We start from the raw sequence: 25,522 nt of genomic DNA, 5'->3' as shown, positions 1-25,522 counted from the left end.
AGCAGACAGGAAAATTTCAGGCACTGTACATGGAAAACATTAAGTAAAGCATCATTTCCCTTTGTTGTTTTGTTTTGGTTTTGGGGTTTTTTTGCTATTATTTGGCTTACTGAATTTTATCTCATCTTACATCCAGGGTTTTGTTTGTTTTTATAGGCATTGCTTTTTCTGTTGTTGGGGTTGCCATTGCTCAGGTTCTAGATTTGTAGGTAATTCAGATATTAGTTTACAGTTGCATAATAGAGATCCTGTACTAAATTGGGAATGCTCTTACTCTGCAGTGAATTCAAAGGTCTTCGTATCTACTGTGACCAAAGTCAGAAGTTAGTCCAGGGAAGGGGAGGTACCCATATACAAAGGGTTATCACAGCACCCTAGCAGCAGAAATACATGGCATTTCTTTCTGAAGTTTACTGCTTCAAAAGTAATAATCTGCATTAGCAACCACTATACATTACTCATTCTATCACAGGGCTTTTTTCTGTCTTGTCTGAACAGCAGTCTTTTTCATACATCAAGTCCTTCACTCTCCTCCCCAAACAGTTCCTAGGTGCTGCTTTTACTTATCGTCTTCCAAATAGTAAAATTATTTTACTTTTTTCCCCTACTTCCAATCTGGCTTCTTCTCCATCTCCTATAAGTCAAGATGTGGTTATATTACTGCTAAAAATTGCATACAAATGAGTGGGAGCAGAATGCAGAGCAATGAGGTTTCCAGTCAGGGCAACCTACACAAATGTTAAAGCTGAAGTATAGGAGCAGACATAGACAGGGACAGCGAAGGATGCCACCTACACTTACAGCAAACTGAAGCAGCCATGTAAACATAAAATAACTTCATATACACTAGTTGCCTGCCTTTTATCTTGTCAATGAGAGGGTCCAGCCAAAGGGTGCCAAACAGAGGGTTCAAGGTTACCTGATGTGCTGACCCCATTCCTTCCTCTGTAAGCAGAAGCACACACACTCCGCCTGTGCTCTGGACTAAATGATGCCATGTGAGAAGCAGAAGTACTACAGCTTGGGTCTGACCCTCCACTGCACTCCAAAACAGCCCAGAATATTTGAAGGTGAGGCAACTGCTATCTTCAGGATAAAAAATAAATACATATATACACACACATGAGCAGGCTGAGAGTGAAAATGATGGTAGCACAGTGGTACAACAGGCAGACACAGTTGCCTGTCATGCAGATGACACAAAAGAGGAGCAAAAGCAGGGCTTGCTCCTCTCCATGCAGGTAACCTGTGAGAAACCAAATATGCACTTCTTGCTGTGCTTTGGACTTGCAAGATCTGAATGCCTCTAAATGCTTCAAATAACCTGTAGCACCGCTGTGAGAAACCAAATAAGCACTTCTTGCTGTGCTTTGGACTTCTAGCCTTGCAAGCTCTGAATGCCTCTAAATGCTTCAAATAACCTGTAGCACCTTCCAGGCTACCAAGGTGCCATGCAACTGTGTTTTTCCTTCAATTCTGAAAGGCTAGCACAGCAACATTTTTCTTTTTGTTCACCCTTCACAATGCTGCCAAATTAGCAGTTCCAGGTAAAGCCCCTTACTGACATCCACAAATACCGAAGCAGCAGCTGACTTTATACAAGCAATGAAACACCTCCACTTACAGCCCAGGCTTCTGACCAAGAGTGGCAAGTCGACCAGAATTGGTCATTTCTCCCTGCTCACAGTTCTGAACAATCCCATCTGAACTCCTTGAGATGCAGATACCAGAAGCTAGAAAGCTGCAGCGCTCCACAGAAGGCTGTGTAACAAGCAGGAAGACAGCTACAAATGCTCTGATGGTAACAAAGGTGGATTTGTCCAAGACTGACCTACTACTTTGAAACTCTATCTGTAACAAGCAGATTTCTCCGCTTGTTTTAATTTAGTAGTCCAGATTCAGAGCCACATCCTAATATATTTCCAATATTGAACTAGAAAAAAAAGAGAACGAGGAAAAAGAAGGAGCAGTTTCTCAGAAGGCTGCATTTTATACACTGGATGGAAGGGGAAGGCTGAACAAAACAGTATTATAACTTAGAAGAGGGGGGAAAAAAAAAGCAAAACCAACCAAATCAGTGTAGATATGCGGATATAGTAACTGGCCTTGAAGGTCAAGCAATTTTGTGTAAATTCAGCAAGAAATCTGTGTCAATGAATGAAAACCCAAGACATTTATTACTCCTATGCAAAAGTTATTACTATTATTACAAAAACTCTACTTTTCGTAAACTCGTGCCTAAATTTTTTGATGAAAAAATGTCTTATCTAAATGTACAAAAGCACTGATACACTGTGCAATATCTGTAAATCTTTTCCTGTGCCCCTCCACTGTTCACTTTATGCCGAGTATTTGAGAACAACAGGGAATTCTTGAAATTGGTCAATAGATGGATAGTGCACTGTATTCAATCAGCCAAATAGGATCAGGATGTTTACACGTGTTCTTTAGGCAGACATTAATTGCACTGGACTAACAAGGTAGGTTTCTTTCTGTTACAGATGCTACTAACAGACAAAAAAGCAAGCACAAAGCTTACTGAACAAGGAAGGCAGAAAAATAAGTTTTTCTGATCAAGGAAGTACTTTAAATAAATTCAGCTCCACAGTGCATTGACAAGTTAAACAGGAGATAAATATCAGTCAACTTTTGGGGTAAAGGAGAATATGAAGACTTAAGTGTCCAAGCCAAAAAGAATAAAGCCACCTTAAATAAAATATATATATTCTATCACATAAAGAAATGTAAAAGGGAGAAAGACAATCAGAATTATTTAGCAGCCCCAAACACAGACCCAAGATTTTGCATTTGTTTTATAATGTAATGATCCAGGTAAACATACAATTATCAAAATTTAAAACCATTACATTCCTGGATTGCATTTGCCAATCTATGAACTAGTCAACAAATTCTCTTGCTCATAGTTTCTCTGATCTTTACACCAACAATGCAAGTCGCAGAGCAACAAAATATTGAAAATTCAGTTCTCAGCTGCTCAATGGACTAGTAAACTTTGTTTGCCTGTCTATAAAAATAAAGGGATCCAGAAAAAGACCCTGCTTGAACTTCACCCTTCTGTAGCACAAAACAGCAAGCTGCCATGATACGTGTGGGGCAGCAGAGCTCAGTAACCCAGGACATGGTGAGAGTTCTGCTGCTGAGCTCTCCTATCCATGCCTCAAGAAGCACACTTTTTTTCACTAGACACTGCTTCACAGTTGGCTTTTGTCTGACTATACCCTAACATATCCACATAATTTAAATTTATTCATGGGTTTGTGGATTCATTTTACAGGAGAAAAATTCAGGTTTAAGTGAAGTGAAAGGCCAGAAGTCTCATCTATATGACATTTACATTACAGCTTTCCTTCCTGAGCTAAATCCATATGAAATCTATATTAAAACACAAATTTCATGACCTTTTGTCTACCCTCTCTCAGTTATACATTTCATAAATGCTTCCTGTGCTGAAATTCATTTTGCGTCATGCAGGTGACACAAAAGTTATTTCCTTTCTGTACAAGGCAGAACTCAAATAGAGTACAACTGACCTTTCAGATCACAACAAATACTCAACATTATTTGTACAGAAACATTTAAGTTTTGCACAAATCTAAGGATGTCATTTTCATATTTCTTTCAGGCGCTCAAGCCACCACCTAACGTGGTCCTCATCAGCTACATGAGCATAGCAAATCTCAGATGCACAATGAACTACCTGACCCATGCTGCACACTTTTTTTTAAAATGTACAATCCACACAAGTACACAACCATATGTATATCAAAACAACCGGGAGAAGGCAGAAACAAGAGAATGCTTCTGGGTACGACAGGATGTGGCAATGAGCAGTCAGATATTCTACCTAAAAATCATAAAAAAGAAATTATCATGGAAGTACAGCCTTCTTGTCAGCGCATTTCCTCCCATCTCCAATACCTTTCACCATATACACACTCCTTTCTGAAACAGGTGTGTAGGCTTCCCCCAGAATACCAGCCTAAACCAGAATGTGTTGGTGTTTTACTTTTCAGAATTGTTTTGTTTCTTTTCTTTTTTTTTTTTCATAGTAGCAAATTTAGCTTTATTCTTCAGTGGGGAGGCATAAAAGGCTATATACAATTTCTGTAAAGTGAAAAAATTATTTCTGCAATACTCTTATTGTAACAAAGTTGGTATTTGCAAAACTCTGTAATACTAAGGAACACTTTTAAAGATTTAATCTGGGTTTTTTTAGTCATGCTAGATGACAAATGCAACTAAGACTTCCCTCACCACTGTTAATTTAGTTTACTTAGATTTCTATAAAATCAGTTTTAAAACATTAGCACACATCCAATACAGGCACATTATCCATCTGAGAGATCAGAAATAAGATGTCCATCTCAGCACATCAGTACTGTCCACTATAATTTAGACATTCTTCAAAACACAACTGTAACCAGGAGGGTAACAGCCCTCACATTAAAAAAGTCCTTCATTAAGTGGCTCCCATCACACAGCCCATTACAAGCTCTCATGCCCTGACCTTGCATAGCCTCAGAGTAATATTGCTTTTAACAGGCAAAGCAAACAGGGTAAATAAACTATCTTCTCTATCTAGGGGTAAAACCATCAGTAAATGTATTATTAATACATACAAAATGCCCCTTTGCACATCTCCAGTGGTATAAGAAAGCACTGTTATTTACTCTGTTAACCGCAAAATTAAGTTATCCATACACAATGAATAATCCTCTAAAATAACTGGAAAATATCCTTTGACAAAATTGGATTTCTGCTTAAAAGCATTCTCCAATTTCTATCTTGTATAACATAATGTATAAAAATAACACATATGAAAACAGAATACATGCTCTAAAGGGTTTTTTTGAACATCTAGAAAATGTCTTTCTTTAGATGGACCAAGACCACAAGTCAAATATTTGGACTTCATTTTTTGTCACCGTGTCTACAAAAATACAACACTTGTTTATCAGCCCTGCTTCCCACAATGCACAAATGTACAGTTGCAGAACCATGTTCACTTACGGAACACCTCAGTAGTCTTGGACTATTTGACCTAGAATGATGGTCTGGAGAAAAGTCTGTGTTTTATTTAAGAGGTATTTTTAAAAAATTGAACTGTGGGAGACCATTAGTACTCATCTTTGCATATTTTCTGTACGTAAGACAAACATGTTTAAAGGGGAAGTCATGTACAAGCCCAAAAAAAAAAAAAAAAGAAGAGCTGCATTTTCCCATGTGCCACAACAAAATCTGACACTGTCTTTTAGCCCAAAGCAGACACTAGAAGCCTTCAAGGGGCCCATACACAGTAAAATAAGGGCAAAACCATAGCCTCCTTGAGAACATTATAAATAAAGACTGTTTCTAGTTGAGAACATTTCTAAATGCCAAACAACTGGAAAGTAGGAGAGCAGTCAGGGCATGGATCAGCACTTTTTTGTCACAACTTCTTGCCTAGGCAACTGCTAATGGCTACACTCAAAATCAGCAGATCTTTAGCTTGATCTAGCACAGTCACTTTTATGTGCTTTCAGAAAGCTAATACTGGAAATCTTTGGATTTTTCCCAGGTGTTTTCCTAGGTCTTAATAAGTAATCCAAAGATTTTATCACATACATTGCAGTTCGGACAGTTTACAAGTAGGTATTGAAATCTGTACTCGAGCCCCTGCTTTAGGTGGTCACTTTATTTTTAAATAATCATTATGTACTGCATTTATTTTTCCCATAACAGAAGATAAGTGGCTTTTACCTCTGCTCAAAGCTTGAGAAATCCAATGTAGGTCAGTCTAAAAAAAAATCTGAAGTTGCATTAATTAATCAGAGGTAATTACACTTGCTTTACAAATAACATTTACTATTGCTACACTGATATAATGTTTTCCATTAGGAGAAGTTTTCATATTTTCCTAGCACTCTGAAGCACGTGCCATTAGGTCTGAAATTTCCCATGATTCATCATCACTGTCCAGAGCACAGCACCGATCTCAACTACCACCCGCCTTGAATCAAAAGTAAAACATTGGCACTTGTCAATTTAGCACTTGCTATAACATTAGCAATTATCAGTTTTCCCCCTTTTACTATTTTTTACACATCCTAGCCTCTCTTCTATGCTTTATTTTGGGGAGTTTTGTTGTTTGGGGTTTTTTGTAATAGGTCTTTCTGAAGGTATTGAAGGCTGAAAATTGTCATTTGAAAATTGAGTATAATCCTCTATAACTGCAATGATTCTCTATGAATGTGGTGAAGTTAGAGCCCTGAAAGCTGCATACTCACTGTAAGGGTATTCTCTTGTTATCGCAGTGGTAAAAGAGTGCTCCTCCTAAGACAAACCCATACCTGGAGCCCCACTTTACTGCATTCCAAAGAGATGTAAAAGACAAACACTACAAAAATGTGTCCATGTAAAGGAGGTGTTGATCAGAGCTTTGTGCCTAGGTGAAGGACTACAGAGCCTGAGAAGAGATGGAAAGAAAGCAGCCCCTACTCTAGGACTTCAGTTTCTTAGCTGCTTAGTTTTTCTGGGTACTCCTTCCCTTCTCTGCTGTCACTGACAGAAGAGAAAAAAGTGGTCCCTAAGAGATTCCTAGCTTCTTCTACACGTTATACAACACAGCATTTTTCATAGTGAAAACTGCAGTAGTATTTGACCTATACCTTCATTACCACATCTAATTCTACCTTGGGTAACTTCTTCATGAGCAGTAATCAGGACCACCAATGTGAAAACACTGCACAGCAGATGACTGCACACAGTTAATTCCCTTCTGCTTTTGCCTGAACCTCTTGCTGTTCCATTTCCTGCAGATCCACCAGAAGAATTCGGCACTCATTCTAGACCCATGTTACCTTTTCAGACTTAATTTAAAACCATGCTATTTCAAACACAAATGAACTTGAATATTTATGTATGGCATGCATCTTCAGAATCTGAAGACTCTGAACTTCTTAAGGGGAAGCTCATCAGACCAGAACAGATTTGAGGCTTAGTTTTAGCCCACATCTCAGTCACCAAACATCAAGCTTGTCACCAAACACAAGAAGTCTAGCATTCTAACCAAGAGTATCTCTTTTCTGTACCTCTTTTGGTCTATCTCTGAAAAATTCCTTTATTCTGATAGATTTTATTGAGCAGCCACAATTTCGCATACAAATGCAAAAAAACCCAAAAAAACTTGCTCTGAAAGAATCCATGTGCCATGCTCAGAGAAAAATGAGTCTATAACAGAACTGAAAAGAAATCACATGCCAGAGAACACTGTGTCATTTAACTCTGACAACTGCCTGAGGATGACAGGTATGTTATTTGGAATAAGCAAGAAGCGATCTTATCATTTAGATTCATTCAAAATACAATTCCTCAATTTGTTCTTCTTCCTGTACAAGGTGTGCCAAAGGTCTAAAAACACCAAATTACCAAATTTTCCCCAGAATGGTCTTTCCATCACAATTAAGATACCTCCAACTTTTATAAAAAACATGTACATTCTGAAAATGTAAACTGAATAGTAACTAATTTTGGCCTTACTAGGGGAGATATTGTTTTCAACTTTTTTTCATAGAAGACCTTCACAAATGTTGAGGTTTTTAAGTTTATTCTTCCTTATGCAAAACTGAAGCACCAAAAAGTCCATTAAAGTGTGGATCTTGCTTAGTTAACCTATTTTGCAAGTTATTGGGCATGGTAACACCTGATCATATCAGTGACTCCAAAGCAACAGGGGGAACCTAGGTAGCAGTTAATAAGTAAAATTATATAGATCAGCCACCATTAATAATTCACAACAGTACACAAAATGCAGGGGAAGGAATGGTGCAGAGGTGAGGTTACTTCTGTGTGGCAACATTTCTCACTCCTTCTCCACACATCCCTCACTTCACAAAACCTTTTAGATACAAATAAAATAGCCATGACCTTTTTTCCTCCTCTGCATGATTAATTACTTAATGTATTATTAATTGGAAAATGTAGCTGAATTTCAAATGCTTTCATTCTCTCAGCATATCATGCTGTCTGGGAAGCGCCGATTAAGCTGTTCATCAAAGGTGAGCAGGCAAGGTCATGTAGGCTGTGCCTCTTCAGTTATTCATTACCTGTCCTAAACAGTAATTAACAACAGCAATATTTCCATAAATCAAGCTTTTCTGATTACCTTCAGATGATAGGAGGTGGGGAGGTGGGGGGGGAAGGGAAAGAAGGAGTCAGTGTATGGGGTTTTGCATGTATCCCTTTTTTCACCATTTCTTCTAATGCCTACCTGAATAATTGAATCGATATGTTGGCTGTCATATAAAACATAGAATTTTACGTCAAGTCAACAGGAATTCCACACAGAATAAAGAGGAAATTATGGCTTCCCTTCACCCTTCTCTATGCCTTACGCCAGCTTTAAAGGGGTATTTGGTCTAAGAAGGCTTCTCAATTACCAAGATTGCTATATTTATTATTTTTGTTCCTTTATATGATCTCCATCACAAAGGTTGAAGTGGGGATCTCAGATCATGACCTTGAAGTCATATTCAATGAGGCTTCAAGTTTGTAAAGAAAGTTATCCTTCAGTATCTGTGAGGTTTCTCACCTTGAGGCATTTCAGGTGGCAAATAGTGAGGCTCTTGAGCACTGACATGCACCCAGTCGAAATCATCATACAGGTCTTGGTGGTAGTCACAGGGCCCAGGACCATCATCGAACGTGCATCCTCCTAGAGAAGAAATTTGTTATTAGTTTATTTGAAAGCAGAGGAGACCTTCCAAGAGTCAATCAGAGCTGTTTCTCTGGGGCCCACCACAACTGCAGTGCCCACGCAGCCTTGTACCACAGTTCACAGGCCTGCATTTACAAAGCTAACACCTGCAAACAACTCACCCATCAGTGTTGCCCTCTCTTTGGAAAAACCTTACTACTCCACACAACCAATTTCCCCCAAGAGCACCTTCTGTCAGAGCAAATCATAGCCTGAAGTCACCAATTCAAGTGAAACCTATCTCAGAGTCTGTGTGACAAAAAACAACATGCTATCTAAACCACAAGGGAAACTGAAAATAATAGACCAAGATCAAAGATGAAAAACAAAAACTCTGAAAGCAAAAGCAGTCCAAACACTAACAACAAGGATAAACTCTGCCCAAGACAGTCAGAAAAATTAATTAAAATTACTTGGAAAACAAATAATTGCTGAAGAATGAATTGGGTAATCTTGATTTACTAAATCAATCTAGCATAACATAGCAAGGCATTTTTTCAGGGTCACACAAACAACAGACATGAAAACCTTACAACAAAAGTTGTGAGAAGTGACAGAGGGAAAGAAGAATGGGAGGAATGCAAATTATTGGAGGGGAAAAAAAAGACAGAATTCCCATGTAGCACAATAATGTCTGCCCTGTCTCATTCAGTAAGTTTTTTATTCCATTCTTAACTCAAGGCCATTAAATAGGTTGGGAAAAGAGAAGAAAGCATGACAATCTCAGAAAAAGATCAAGGTTTGAGAATGAAGAAACAAAGGAATCAAAAGAGCCTGGTCAAAGAAAAAGCAGAGCATAAAGGCAAGAAAATACAGATGTCATGCATGCAATTCTGCAGCAGCTGTTATCTCTATGCATGGCACACAACCCCAGAATTTGCTCCTCCTACTCAAAAACAAAAGGCAATAGCAGGAGAGACTGAAAGAGAAAACAGTGCATTCATCACTACTTAGGTGGTATTTTTTAATCCAGATAAGTTATATAAGACTTGACTTGCAGAAAATTTTCGAAAGTCATGAGAGATATTTCTTGCATGCTCTTCCCCCTGTCCTCTGTAACCTGGGCACATCAATCCAAATAACAACACTCATCACAACAAAAGCTCCTTTTACTAAGATGCTTCTAGAAAAACTGGGGCATTTGTATCGACTTTGTTGTCTTTTTTAAATACAAAATATGGTACAAGCACTTTGAGAACAAACAAAAACCCCTTATTACAATAGATTCTAGTGTTGCCTATGATGAGCCACCACCTTAGCACAAAGAGCCAACACCCTTCCCGGCCTGCCAGAGTCTCACCAGCTCACACTGCACCCAGGAGATGAACGGGTGGAGGTGGAAAAGGGGAGATTGAGGACCAATGAGAGCTACAGCCTGTGCTCATTCTTGCCCTCTGTACAAGACATGCATAGGGTGGAACTCAGAAAGGACAGATAAAAAGGAAAGGAAAAATATGCATGTATGTCACCAAATTGAGAATGAAAATGGTTTTAACCCACCCAAAACAGCATATTCCAGTATCACCTTAATAGACAAAGTTTGCACGAACAGGGTTCATATCTAGGGAAGAGAAGGTTCCTTTTGCTAAATTCCATAAGCAAATCTGATGCTGTCCCACACCAAGAGATCATGTTGCATCTTCAGTTAGGGATAACTCAAATAGCTCCCACAAATCTGTAAAAGTATTTGCCATTTTGAATGACTGACAAAACCAAGTTTTAGAAAATCCTACATCACCAAAACCCATTGCCAGATGGGTATCCAGGTACTCCCAGAATTACCTTTTAACCAATGTTTCAGCTGGAAAGAACAACACCAGGACAGAAAGAAAATTCTACACTGAAGTAAAATTTGTGCTAAATCCTTGTACTGTAAACCCCTAAAACTTCATATGCATCTCTGTATTAACAACACTTGTTCAAACATCACCCTCTGACAACATAAGCAGAGCATCAACAGCAGCAACAAAAGCACCACAACATTTTATTCCCTGTACTAAGCTGGTTACTACATCAGTGTCAAAGACTGCAAGGCACGAGAGAAATATTTGTGTGTCAGAGACTTTTCAATGTTCCAACTCCAGTGCCCTCTGTTACCAGTGAGAGACTTTTCTAATTAACATCTATTATGATAAAGCCAAAAAGACTTACAACATAAATCTTGCACTTTGATTTAACTTACACTTCTATGATCGCTCTACAGCAAAAAAACGTACATTTCCTTCAACATTTTACTGATAAATGAATAGCAGTTTCCCTTAAAGGGAAGTTATCAGTCTGCTGTCCCAGCACCGAAATGACATATGGCTTTGAAGCACATGCCTGCAGGGCACCCATTACCCTTTTTAATGGTTTGAGTGCCCTCAGTATATAAATTTAAACTACCAATGAATCTTTTAGACTCATTTGGAAGATGAATGTCCTTAATTGCTTGTCTTTGCACCCACTATTAATTTCAGTTATCAGAGTTCTGATTAGCAATAACAACGCACCTGTTAATACACAACAAGCAATCCCAACCTCCTTGTGTGCACATCATGGCTGCACCCACAGAACAAGCAAATGTGCATTTATCATGTGCACATGAGCAAAGTTTATCAGGATAGATTAACAACCCACTACCAAATCAACCCTGTAACAATTGCTTGAACCAATGGCTTCCCCTCATGGATCACACTGCCACCTTACCTCTTACCAACATACCGAGACATTTCAAGGCAAGTAAACAACAAATGCTGTAATGTTGCATCTAGCACAACACAAGACAGGCCAAGCATTTCAAACCCCCTGCAGACTACTCCTTAAGACTTAAAACATGAGCAAATTCAGACCTCACCTTCTCTGTTTTAACAGTCAATTGCCTGCATGCTATTTCAATAACTCCAGGCAGTAAGAGACAAACCTAGTGGAACAAGCTGTGTGGAAAACACAAGGAGAAGAAGTGGTGGGTGGGTGAAACCTGAAGTGATTAATTTTTTGCTAGCCATGTGTTCAAAACTGTCTACATTTTAAATCAAATCTTAAACCACTCAAACATAACAAACATCTGACAAAAGTACACAATAGATCAGGACTTATTAGCACCCTAATTCAGCTACTGGGCCACTGTCCACAATAACGTAAAGCATTGCTCAGAGAAGATAGCGGATCAGCTTGATGAACATGCACTACCTTCCAATGAAGTTCAGCAGCTGAACTCAAGTACCCATTCATATTTGTTAACTAACATTTTGACAACAATCTGCTAATATCCTACAAATTACAAATCATAAATCTCCTACTAAGCAATTTGTAATCTCCCCCAAAACTCAACAAAACTATCAACCACTGCCCTATTACCTATGGCCACCACATTCCTTTAGCTACCACTAATGTATAACTTAAAATTTTTCTTCAATACTACCCCACTACTGGAATTTGTCCACACCTACCGATACACATATCCTGCCACAGTGATTTGTACACCTCTGCTCAATCTCTGGGCTGGAAGCACAGCGCTGACATTCAAATGCTTTTGGATCTTGCACTACCTAAATCCACATTTACGTTAGATTTCTATTACACTTCTGAAAAAAATGGCAGCAGCAGCAGTGATCAAGAGTAATACACCAGACCGGTCTGACCTCAGCGACCTGATGAGGACCAAAGGACTGGGATGCAAGGCAGTCAGTACTATCTCCTCCTTTCCAACACTGCCATCAGGACATAGCCCAAAAGAGCTAGATGGGACAGCATCAGCCAGAGCCAAGGACTGCCACACCTGCAGTGATGGCAGCAGCCATCAATCACCCTCAACAATCAAAGACAAACCAAAAGAAAAAAGCGGGTTGTCCATCAGAAACAAACACCCCACCAACAACTGAAATAGAAAACTAAGAAGACAGAATTTTCAGTGGCTGTGATTATTTTGTCAAACTACTAATTTTATTTTGGATCAATCAAATTTGTTCAGTTGCTTGTGAAGTACTTGGGAAACATTTACATTTGACGGAAATCAAGCAAAACAATGATTCACTGTATCCATTATCTTTTCTCATAAGCTGCACTAGGTTATCAACTTCAGCTTAAACAGACCGAGAACTCACACACCACCCTTCAACGTCCTTCTAAAAGATAAATGATAAATCAGACTAGCCTCAAAAAAATTTCCTGCCTACATGTCCATTTTCATTCACGAAAGATAAAGAATCTTAAATGTTCATTATAAAAAGAAAGATTAATATCCCACACTGAACTCTCAGAAAATAAATTAAAGCTCTGCTTAATAACAAGGTCATCAAGATTAACCTAAATTTAATCTCAAAATTAATCATAAAATCCCCCAAATTAACCAAAATTTAATAAAGATCATTTAGTCAAGAATTTACACATCATCTATTGAGGGGGCTTGACCCTGGCTCAACACCGTGTGCCCACCGAAGCTGCTCTATCAGTCCCCTCCTCAGGGGAGAGAAAAATATTTTGAAGGACCTTTGGGTCACTTACCAATTACCATTGTGGGCAAACCACATCCAACTTAATTTATCACCAATCAAATTCGAGCAGTGTAATGAAAAATAACATTAAATCTTAAAAAATCTTTTGTCACAGAAAACTTTTCTCCTTAAATCTGTTATCCCAGAGGCACTACCACCATCTCTGACAGGCTCAGCCAGAGTCTTTCTTGGAGCCTGGCATTGGCTCTATCAAACACAGGGGAAGTTTCTGGCAGTTCTTTAAAGAAGCTACCCTTGTCTTCACAGAACCCCCCAGCCACCAAAACTTTGCCACACAAACCCAAAATAGCCATAAAAAGCTATTTCAAATTACTGATTTATTTACATTTAAAGAGAAATTACATATTTTTTTAAATTATAATAATAATTCTTTAGCAGTAACACTTAGTACTGACACTGCCCTATGACCTTGATTTATCCTACCTCCTTTTATAACAACCCAGGAAAGAAGAGCTAAACAGATCTTTTCTCCATGTGGTTAGAACATAAATAAGCTTAAGACTAGAAGAAGCATGTGTCAATAACTGCCACTGATAAACTGATGTCCATTACAACTTTACTGTGGACTCCCAGCTCATCAGCTCGGGCTAAAAAGAAAAACTGATTCAGAATTTGAATAACTGATCTTTATCTAACAATTCCCAAGTTCTCACTGCACTCCCTAAAGATTATGTCACTTCTACTATTTAGAATAGAAACATTCAGTTGCACAACAACATTAAATTAAATTAAAGATACTCATAACATGTATTATGAATAGCATTATAGGGATGGTGCACTACTAGTCAGTGGAGATCTACTGACTTCTAGGTAAAAGATACTATTCCCTAATAGCATGCAAAAAGTCTGTATGCCCATTTCAATATTTAGATATTAGAAGTGTCCTTCATTGCTTCGTTCTCTAGCCTATCAACATGGCAAAGGATTTTTTTCAGCCTCAGAATGGCATGTGCAGAAAGACACTTGAAAGCATCCAGCTTTACCGTTTAGTTCTGAGATCTGTGTTTGCATCTGACCACTTCTGGTGTTATGCAAAATGCAAAACACAATAGTAATATCTTAAAGTTCCTGCTCCTCCATTTTAAGGAGCTGTTTGTAAGCCCAGAAGTTTGTCCACTAGGACCAGGCAGATCACCAATACAGGAGGAAAAAAACCAACAAACAAGAGCACGAGAGAAGCGTTGTACTAGAGGCACACAAAAATATTCTGCCAGTACAACTTCTCCTGTGCACAGGGCTCAGTTACCAATGATTTCTTTTGGAACTTCCATGTATGAAGGGGTCACAGTAGGGATTAAAATACTCTTCTCATTCAGCTCAAATGACTACTTGGAACAACGTGCTCGTTTTATTCAAGAGCATGCTTTTATTTTTCTCCACCACCTGCTGTAAAAGCATAATGAATAGCTCTAAATCTATCAAAGTAGATAGCTCCATGGCAAAAACCCAGTAAAAAATTGTGCTGATCTGTGATGTCAGGCAAAAGTCCTGTGATTTTTTTTTCCCTTCTCACACTGAGTGGTGAATTCAAAGGTTGAAGATAAAGGTGCTATAGCAGGTGTCTTTTCTGTCATATACATCCAGGTAGAAGTGCTGCTTTTAAAAATCACACACATACCACAATCATTTACCTGTTTATATTAAAGTACACCTTGAAGCACAGGATGTTTTCATCATCTAAAGGCACTACATAATTTCTGTTATGAGCATTTTAAAACACCTTGACTGTAGAGCATTCAGACACCTGTTAAGCCTATACTAAGAATTGATGTTAATGCAGTTTGAGAATAAATCTTAATGACTTATGTTAAAAAGCTTATATTAAGTATTACCTACTGAAATGTGACACTGAAACAACTTTAATTAACCTATGGCATCTAAAAAGGCAGAAGATCAGCAGCACTACTTAATGTTTAAAAAACAACCATGAAAAGAACTGCATTTAAGGAGAATTACAGATTCTCCACTACAGGGAGAAGTCACACTAAATACTAAGAATATTTATCTTTCTTAGAGTGATATCTTATTTTGTAGTACTAAAATTCATCACATAAAACAGCTGATTTCAGGTAATAGCAATAAAAATCAACTAAACTCAACTACCTGCAAATGTTTTTTTTAGATTTTTCTAGATCTATTCTTAAATCAGGAAGTTTTAATCACCTCTTATCTTAGGAACTTCAACATGGAACTTCAAGTCTCAAGAATGTAACCACCAACAGCAAAATAGGAAATATGGCAAATTATTCCTAAATTAACAATATTATATTTTAGGTGTAGGGCTTTTTTTGGTGTTGTTTTAACAGTCAAATAATCTAAGCATCTCTACAAGTATAAATTTTTCTAACAAGAAAGTGGATAAACCTCTCCTATATCAGTGTTCGCTATAAATCACTGTGAAATTAAAACAAATCCCACCCTCCAAAAGTCATTAAGTAGTGCCACAACCAAGGAGAACAGTAGGGGACAAAATGCTAAACAGCTCACAATCTAGTATGATCTATACATATTCCTTTTCATTGTCTGTCTTCCACATTCCTTATTAATGAATAGCTAATTTAACAATAACTAATTTTAGAATGGAAAGATAGGAACTGGATAATTATTAGGTGCAAATTATGGAGAATGCATGAAGCCTCAGGTGGACATTCTTTCCTGTACTCTTCAGGGTAAGATTTCACTATTAATGCCAGCATTTATCCTAGCCTCAAATATTGGATGAGTATGAAGATTCACAATTAGATGTGGTCTACCTGACCATGCCATTTATTCGATTTCTTCTATTAAATTAGTCTCTGTCACTCTTTATATCTAGGCTGGAAAAGGCTTGTACATCTCTGATTTCAAAAAGCTTCATATTCACTGCCAAGAGGAATCTTTTCCATAGTTTACCAGCAGAGAACAGAATGGAAAAACGAAAGAGACGAAGGGGAGAAAAGAACAGTCTCTATTACACTCTCTGTCTTTCAGTTTCCAAACTAAGCAAAATATAATCTAAACAAAAGTGTCTTTAAATTTCCTTTTGTTCTCCAGGGAAAAGGAGTTCTTCTGTTCTTTACTGGAGAGGTGACAACAGGTAGCTGTGAGAAGTCACAAATGCTTAATGTCTTTTTCATCCTTCCTTGACATGGGCAAGGCAGCAGAGAGCAAACAACCATATGCAGATCACGTCTATATAACTCAAGTTATCAAGACAGTTTCCATTTCAGTTCACAAGATATTTCTGAAACCATGAGAGGAATTTACAGTTTCGTGAAATGATGTATAGATTTTCATCAATATACAAGTTAAAACATCCACAGAATGACAAAGCTATTTCACATTTCAGTTTATAGGCTGCAAGCTTCAGTATTCCTGCGGTACGTTGAGCAAAATTCTGACCAATTACACTGGTGACAAGAAATTATACCATCATAATATAAAAAACTGGGGGTTTGAGGGGTGAAATCATTAAAGTTAATAAATATTTTCAAAACATTAGCAATAGTAAAACGCCAGCAAACAAGTTCTGTTCTCTTCAAGAACACAATTGGGAGTTCCAAAAATAAATTATTCACTTCAATGTTTTAACCGTTATGTGATCTTACATGCTGCTTCTGAAAACCCCACCTTTACCAAGACATTGCAAGTGCTCATCTATAGAAAATCTAATGTAGATATCACAGTCTCTGGCATTTCTCCTAAACACTTGCACAATATAGTGTTAAAAGGCAATGGATAAGAACAAGATTAAATTCAAGAGGAGTGCTAAATGAAGACAGCCCTACAAACAGTACATTAAATCACACAATTTTCTACATTGAGTGTTAGGTTATTTTGTAACTTACTGTCCAAGGGGGAAAAAAAAAAAAAAAACTAAAACAAGGAAGAAATAAGTTCACAGTTCAACTTCTATCTCTATCTCTACTAATCATGCCACCAACTCAACCACAAAAACAGGCCTAACAGCTACACATCACTGAATAAACTGAGTTGGAAGAGACCCATCAGGGTCATTGAGCTCAATGCCTGGCCCTGTACAGCACCATCCCCAAGAGCCACACCCTGTGCCTGAGAGGATTGTCCAAACACTTCCTGAACTGGCATGTTTGGTGCTGTGACCACTTCCCAGGGGAGCCTGTTCCACTGCCCAAACACCCTCTGGGTGAAAACCCTGAAGATCCAACCTAAACCTCCCCACACAACCCCAGGCCATTCCCTTGGGTCCTGTCACTGGTCACCACGGAGAAGAGATCAGTGCCTGCCCCTCCTCTTGCCCTTACAAGGATATTGAAAACCACAATGAAGTTTCCCCTCAGTCTCTCCTTCTCCAGGCAGAACAGACCAAGTGACCTCAGCCACTCCCCACATAGCTTCCCCTCAATGCTCTTCACCATCTTTGTTGCTCTCCTGTGGACACTCTGTAATAATTTAATCTCCTTTTTTATACTGTGGCATCCGAAACTGCCCCCAGCACTTGAGGTGAGACCGCCCCAGTGCAGAGCAGAGCAGGACAATCCCCTCCCTTGCCCAGCTGCAGTGCTGTGCCTGATGCACCCCAGGACATGCTTGGCCCTCCTGGCTGCCAGGGCACTGCTGACTCGTGTTCAACCTTCTGCCAACTAGGACCCCCAGATCCCTTTCCATGGCACTGGTTTTTAACACCTCATCCCACCCTATTAAAATTTTGACAGTGTAGCCATAAAATAGTGTGAGAGGGGACAATAAGAGTTATTTAAAGTTTTTTCTATTACCCATCTCTTTTAATATTAGTTATTAAAAGTTCTTCAACAGACAAAAGCAAAAGCTTCCAACTAGACATAGGAGCAAGTATTCAACAAAAAAAAAAGTCTCCTCTTTGAGCACAACAAGCACTAGTTACCACAGCATCAGTGCAGAAACCAGACAAATGAGTAAATGAGAGAAGAGTACATAAGTTATACAGACTGAAGTTTAAAAGGAGCTCAAGGAACAGATAGGGTACAGAGCTCAAAATTTACGTGGACAACATGAAAGCTGAGCATAAGACTGTGTATAAAATATTAAATTGCCATGCAAAAAGGAAGATAAAATTAAATGCAAGGAAATGGAAGAGCTCTGACATTGAAAATGACAGAAGATTTACAAAAGGTCATTTCTTAAGTCTCAAAAGGAGGAAAGTCCAAGAAGGTAGAGAGATGATGGAAGAGTTCGGTCATCGTATAAATCCAGAGTCTAAAAAGGATGACAAGACCCTCTCAGAAGAGATCTTTTGAGAAACAACATCTATGTACATAAAGAAGCTAGCAGTGAATCAATCACAAAACTTGGGCACATGAATAGGAGGGGCAATGAGCAATACTGAGTTTAAAAATACACCTTCACACACGCAGGCACTGCCAAACTAAAAGCCAGAAGTGAAGACACTGCTCTAGTTTCCTATTTTATAGTAAGAAAAGTGGTAGGTACTTTAATATGAGGCATATCTTTTCATGGAATCCAGCAAGATGAAAGGAAGGTTAGAAAGAACAACAGTGAATTTTGAATGTATTTGAATGCATTTTGAAAGCAGTGAAGTTTTCTATACCCGTGGGAATCAGCCAAGCTTCCAAATATAGTGAAAGATCCAATGATATACAGACCAACAAATAACAAATTCAAGATGTAACAGGCCCCAGTCTACAAAATCAGGGAATAGTTGAGTGTGGAAGGTACTACTGCAGGCCATCTCGGGTCCAACCCCTCTGCTCAAGCAAAGCCATCTAGACGGAGACAGTAGCCTATGACCATGTCCAGACAATATCCCCAAGGGTGGAGAGTCCACAATTTTCCTGAGCAACCTGTGCCAGTGTGCAGAAACCCACAAAGTTAAAAGAAAAAGCAATCCAAACAAACCCCAAATAAAACAAAACAACAACAAAAAAATTTTAAGTGTTTATAAGTATTTCCTGGTGTTCTGTGGCACTCTCCCTGTTTGTAAGACAGAGTTGACAACCTCACTGATGTCTAAGCAGAGAGTATTTACTGATGTCCCTCAGAGATCTGGAAATGGCTTCAAGTATGAGTTGTTCTATCACCTTCCCAGAATCAAGGTTAAATGGAGCAGCTAACTTTTCCTGTGTCCCCCTTGCATAATCTCCTACTAAAATGATGTCTTATCTTAAACTTTTCTCAGTGTCTTGGTTTGAAATTGCAACCTAAGACACTCAGCAATGCTTCATACTTTCCCTGGTGTCAAATTGAAGCTCTGCATTTCCTTATTGGCTTCGACAACTTTTATTCAATCACAAAAACAACTATAACATTGCCTTCTGCAATGTTATGCTAAAAGATGGACTAAAGTATCACGGAAAATCTAAGATAAAAACCAGAATTATATGTAAACTTTTCATAATAAACAAGCTGAGAACAGCCAACACAAAGAAACAGATTTGTCCTTTATCTTCTGTCTTCTACCTTTCCTCTTTAGACTTACAAATCTGAGTCTTCCTTTACAGGTGTCCTACAGAATCAAATGAATGGTTCATTTCACACATTACTTTGTATTAGTTGTTACTTCATTCTTCAGCAAAGTAAAATTTATCAAAATACTTCCTAACTGTAGGGAAAATATTTTAGGTAGATTACACTGGGAGAGAGTAATCTGACAGCAAAGCTCTTTAACACACTAAGAGAAACGTACACGGTGGTAACAACTCACTTTCTTCCTTTATATCTTGCAGCCAAATCACTAGTTGCTGTTGAACTCATTATAACTTACTGATTATTTGCTTACATGCAGAATAAAAATTCTGCATGTAGCAAATAATGTGCCACTTCTCTCACCAGATTTGGTCCTCAGCAAGTCCTCTGATGAACAGACAGCAAAATCATCACACCATTTTGGACAAAACTTACTGATCTGCCATCAAACTTAGCTTTACTTGTGCAATTAAAAAAACCCTCTCGACAAAGAAATTGCAATAGACACAAACTTCTAGCAAGAAATCACTATTTTAGGGTAGAAATATTTACAATCAGAATAGTAGAAATACTACAATTTAACAAACAAATGTAATGTTATTTTATGGCTTCTCAGGGAGTTGAGCTCAAGTACTTTAAACTTGTGGTTTTATCTGCAAATCTCCACTTGAGTTTCAATAAAACTATTACAAGAATACTTAACTGTATTATAGTATTTTTGAAGCAGATACAAGTTGTATTTAATCTCTCCACTTCTTAAAGGGAAAAGCATTCTCACTGGGTTGGCTTTTTAAAACAGTGTCAGCCTGAAGGTTAGATCTACTTTAGACGGTGCAATGAAGTCGTAGCTTTTGAAGACAATCATCTGTGCGTGTCCTGAAGGCACAGTGCCTAAAGCACAGCAAGGAGAACAGAGAAACACTATTCTGACAATCTTACCACTTCAGCATACAAGTGAAACCATATCCCTCTTCATATTGCCATTGCACAGAAGCTAAGTGCAAGAAAAACTACGGCTGAAAACTGTCCTGGTAGACACTGATAGACACTGCCAGTACTAGTCAGAGCATAAATGTGCCACTCAGTCTTTAGATTTTAAGGCTGAATTAAATATTTTCAGGAAAACATGAGCTTGATGCTGAATAATAGCTAAGTTAAGATAATTCAAGAGTGAAAATAGAAAATTTAGAAAAGAATACTGAACATTTCTTCACAAAATTATAAGCCACATCCAGAATTCTTGTGTCGTTCTAGTTTTCTATCTCCTCAGGGTTATAATAGAAATAATAAAGGCTTAGAGAACATTTGTAAAGAAAAAAGAGGAAAACAAATCTCACACTTCTCCATCGGACTAACTCCTCTTTTTTCAAATTAGACAAGGCATTTACATATTCAGCTAGAACTTGTACAAGTATTACATGCCCATGCTTTCAAAATATATTTTCAGTTATCCTTTGGTAGTATATTCACAAAGGTGTATATGACAAAGCATTTTTTGGTATGCCATTACCTAAAACATCATGCAATTTTCTGGGGAAAGGAAAGAAAGGCTGCAGCAGGATAAGCTGCTAAAAAGTATAATGTTTTAAATTCCTAATATATCTCATCTGACAATGAAAACCTCATAGAAGGAGAAAACAATTCAAAGAGCTTCATATTTGGGGCTTGTGTTGGTTTTTTAAAGCCAGAAGAAAAAAATGTGAACTGTTTCAGTGGACAATGTGTGTCCTAATGCTTGTATCACTTGTCACTATAAGTAATTTTTTTAGAAACTAAAAATTAAAATAAAAACACTAGCCTCTCCACAAAAGCTGAATTCTTCTCTGTTTCTTAATTTTTCTCTATTATAATTTAAAGCTCAAAATTGGCTCTGCAGTACCAAGTTATCATTTAAAAGTTAAAATACAGAACGTAATACATCACAGAGACCAAAACCCAAGAACAGCATAAAAATTTTTAATACAATATAAAAATCAATACTTAATAGTCAATACATAATCTGGATGCAATGAATGAAGTAACAAGCATAATAAAAATTCTGCTGATTTTGATATGAAACACTTCAGTACCAGAGGGATATAAGTAAAGTGTGACCAAAAGTTTCCTCCCTCATTTTTTGCCATATCACAATCCACCCCAAAACAATATCAGACAATGGAAAAACAACTATGTTTTGTTCATACCACAATTTGTTAAGAAAAAAGAAGTGACAAGTACTGAAAATTGAGGTTCTGTCCCCTCCTTGCATACACTTTGAAGGAACTGAGACAGACTCTTGGTCTTTTTGTTTGCATCTCATCTTTGGGTGTCCTCATGTACATATATATTTGCAAACCCTTTTTCTGTTTCAAACCCCTCATCTAAAGTGGTCTCCTTCTGTCTAAACTGAACCTCAGCCTGCCTTTCTGACAATCTTAGAGAAGAGCAGCACAAGTTACAACCACCCTTTTACTCTTTCACTCCACACTTGATCTCAGGTCAGCACTTCTTTTCTCAAGTATCACAGGTACCGTCATTCAACATTGACATGTTCCTTCAAGCCTCTTCATGTTTCCTTCACTCCTGCTATACCCAGTTTTTGAAGGAGAACTAAAAAGCTTCTCTGAGACACACTCTCTTCCAGCTTTCATCTCCCCTTAACCCGATCACTTTGGCATCTCTTCTCTGCCCTTGACAAGTGAGTCTTCTCCCACATTTATCTATTCACAGCACTGCTGAAAAGACTCTTTTTACAGCCCATCACTTTGGCTGCATTCCACTTTCACTTCCTCTCTCTCCATTTTCAAAGAACAAACTTTATTTTTGTTACCTTTCACTGTTTATGCCCACTTACAGAAAGCCAGCCAATTCAACTCAACAAAACTCATGGCAGCAACTGGCAGAAACCTATTCCTCTGTTGCTGTTGTTGGATTTGCTTTCCTATGGTTCATACAGTTAAAACAAAACAGAGGGGAAGAGGGAACGAGGGGTTAAATAAGCCCAAAAAGCAAAAAGAGAGATTACAAGACTCATTGCTAGAATAAGAAATAAGGCAGATGTGTTTAGAGGGAGATGATAAAGCACAGAGGATAGGGAAAGCAAACCCTTTGGTTGTATATGCTTCTTCCTTTTAATTGCCCATTGGATACCTATGTGGAGAAGGGGAAATCTTACTGTACAACTCATCTAAGTTGCCAACAACATTTGTTTAAGAGTCAGAATGGTCAACCTGGCAAAGGCACAAGTGTTGTGGGTAGCTAACAAAATGCAACGTTTCAGACTTTTTGGAAGGTATTTTAGTCATAGCTGCCCTGATACCATTTCTGAAGTTGAGAATGAAGTGCAAGTACAGCTCCAAGCTGAGAGCCAGACTGAGAGGCCAACAGCATTATTCTTCAGTCTTACAACGCTTGCATCTCATACCACCTACAGAGCAAGGAGAATTGAAAATGACTGACTTTGCCAGCACATCCTTTATTATCCAAAGAAAAGAGGGACCTTCTTTGTAGTGACTAGTGACCCACACACCATTAGGCTTTTGCCTTGATTTTTATACAGACCAGTTATATCGAAAACAGTTCCTCATCTTCCAGCCCAGATTAGTACCAGCTAGAGTTAACTTGGTAGACACCAACACGTAATTACAGCTGCAAGCTCTTAGAGACAGCCTTCATTTTTGTGATCCAGGGAGATATGTTGCAGGGGTTAGGGGAAAATTGAGGCATGTCAACACCATTTTGATCCCATCCGCTCAACATCTTTCTTGTCCACAGTGCTCTCACTAAAGCAAACTATCACCTTCTGATGGCAGAAACAATCACATTCAAATCAGGATAAATCACAGAATGGGTCAGATTGGAAGGGACCACAGTGGATCATCTGGCCATCCCCCTGCTCAAGCAGGTCAGCCTAGCACATGTTACTCAGAATGCTGTCCAGACGGTTATTGCATATCTCCAGTGAAGGAGAATCTACAGCCTTTCTGGGCAACTTGTTCCAGTGCATGGTAACCTACACCATAAAGAAGTTCATCCTCATTTTCGGGTGGAACTTCCTGTGAATCAGTTTATGATATTAGTTGTATTGCTCAGCTGAGATAAATACTATTGAGAAGAGCCTAGCTCCATTCTCTAAACATTTCCCTTTGAACTAAGAAACAAAACAAAAAAGTATGTAAAAATTCATTTTCAGGGACACCCAGATCAGTTATATGAAGGTGAGTTACATTTCTAGAACAAAATTACCCCTCAGAATTTGCTGCAAGATTCTCTAATAATCCATCTCATAGACTAGTCAACATGGCATAACTAATTTTTAGCACTCCCTGTGTTCTGAGGTCCTAAATTTGACACACCATTTTGCAGACATATCAGAAAATGCTGATGACTGATGCCATTTAGAAGGTACCTTGAGACAGTCCACTAACAAATCTATTCAGAATAATCCCTAAATTCCTACTCTGCAATACCAGCAACTGTTTTCAGTCTCTGCAAGAATAGCTCAACAGAACAGACCCCATAAGAGTGGGTATGAGGATTCACGCTCCACATTTTCAAAGCTCTAATTGGTGTTACCCTTCAATCCACACAGCAGTTATTTTCTGTCTGGATAACTATTGTTAATATGTTTTAAAACCTGAGGGAAGCATGAATTGCAAACTGGCAGTTACAGCGTGCTCTTACTGCAATTGGCATATTTTCCATCTCTAGTAATGCTTTTGCAAATCAGTAGCAGAGCATTTCAAAAAAAGAGCTCTAAAAAAAACAATCCACATCTGTTCTCTTTCAGCAACGCTCTCAGTAGGTCTCTGACTTACTATGGCCACCTGATAAAATTGGATGCGGCACCCTCCCTCTAAGCCCAAAAATCACAATAATAGCCTACACAGCAGCGATATTGGATCTACCCAGGGATCCCTCATACTCTCTGGACATCTGCTCCTCAGTGCTGCTACTCCACAGACTGAATATCCTGCATCAGTCTGGGCCCACCTACCTTACGTGTAGCTGTCGTGCAACTCCACACTACTCTGAATGTCATTTCAGACTACAGATGGCATCCCTACCCCAGATGCCACTGCTGAGTCACACTGCTCTGCCATTTGCTCACTTTGAATACACATTTGCTAAAACAGTCACAGAGATTGAAAGCTCATCTGACTTATTGTACCCAGATCTCTTTTGGTATCAAACATCATGGGTTTTTTTCTTACTTACTGCCAGCTTTGTCACGTCACAGACGGTCAGTGGCAATTCACTAGAAAAGGATAAGAAACAACACAGAAATGAGGTTTTACTCAGCCTCACTATTTCAGGATGCTTCCAAAGCACCTGCATGCTGGCCAGAGAGGCCCTCAGTGCACACAGGCAGCCTGGGACCCAGCTGCATTGCAGCTGAGTGTAGCACAGCTGTACACAGATATGGCCAGCAACAAACTCAGCACAGGCTTCAACCCAGAGCAGTCACAGGCTAATGCAAGAAATTTCATTTCCAAAAAATGCTGTGGTTTGGTTTTTATACACACATCAACAGCAGCAGTAATGAAATTTGAAAGCTGATTGCCAGAAATATTTGGTTGGTTGCTACCAACCTTCTAATCCATCTACTTGAACCCACTCAATACTACTACATTCAATCCATAAATTAGAGCATTAGAAAATATTAAAGAGCTAAAGTGCTAGAAATAAATTAATTTGTTAGATAACAGGCAACCCAACATGAAGGAGACTGACTGTCAGAAAATATTTTCATTGCTTCAGCATTCAGTTGCAAAAAGGCATGCAGGTCCAAATCCATTCTCATATTTTGTGCAGAAATTGTTAGGCAAGATAAGTGTTCTCAGATATTATTCAAGACATATGAATATCCCCC

The 25,522-nt window shown here is 38.4% G+C and overlaps 1 protein-coding gene across 12 annotated transcripts in view; it reads right to left on the bottom strand.

Moving 5' to 3' along the window:
* PTPRK (protein tyrosine phosphatase receptor type K) overlaps nucleotides 1–25,522 on the bottom strand; it is a 378,252-nt gene that overhangs the window by 286,345 nt on the left and 66,385 nt on the right. For all 12 annotated transcript variants that reach the window (XM_039707322.1, XM_039707321.1, XM_039707325.1 and 9 more), the window contains exon 2: nucleotides 8,591–8,713. In XM_039707322.1, the coding sequence (XP_039563256.1) occupies nucleotides 8,591–8,713 (123 nt within the window). The remainder of the gene's footprint in view (nucleotides 1–8,590; nucleotides 8,714–25,522) is intronic.

The sequence above is a fragment of the Passer montanus genome, unplaced genomic scaffold (assembly GCF_014805655.1).
Source record: "Passer montanus isolate IOZ18808 unplaced genomic scaffold, ASM1480565v1 scaffold2, whole genome shotgun sequence".
Lineage (NCBI taxonomy): Eukaryota > Metazoa > Chordata > Aves > Passeriformes > Passeridae > Passer > Passer montanus.
Note: the sequence above shows the minus strand (reverse complement) of the source record. Positions and strands in the feature narration are given on the sequence as shown.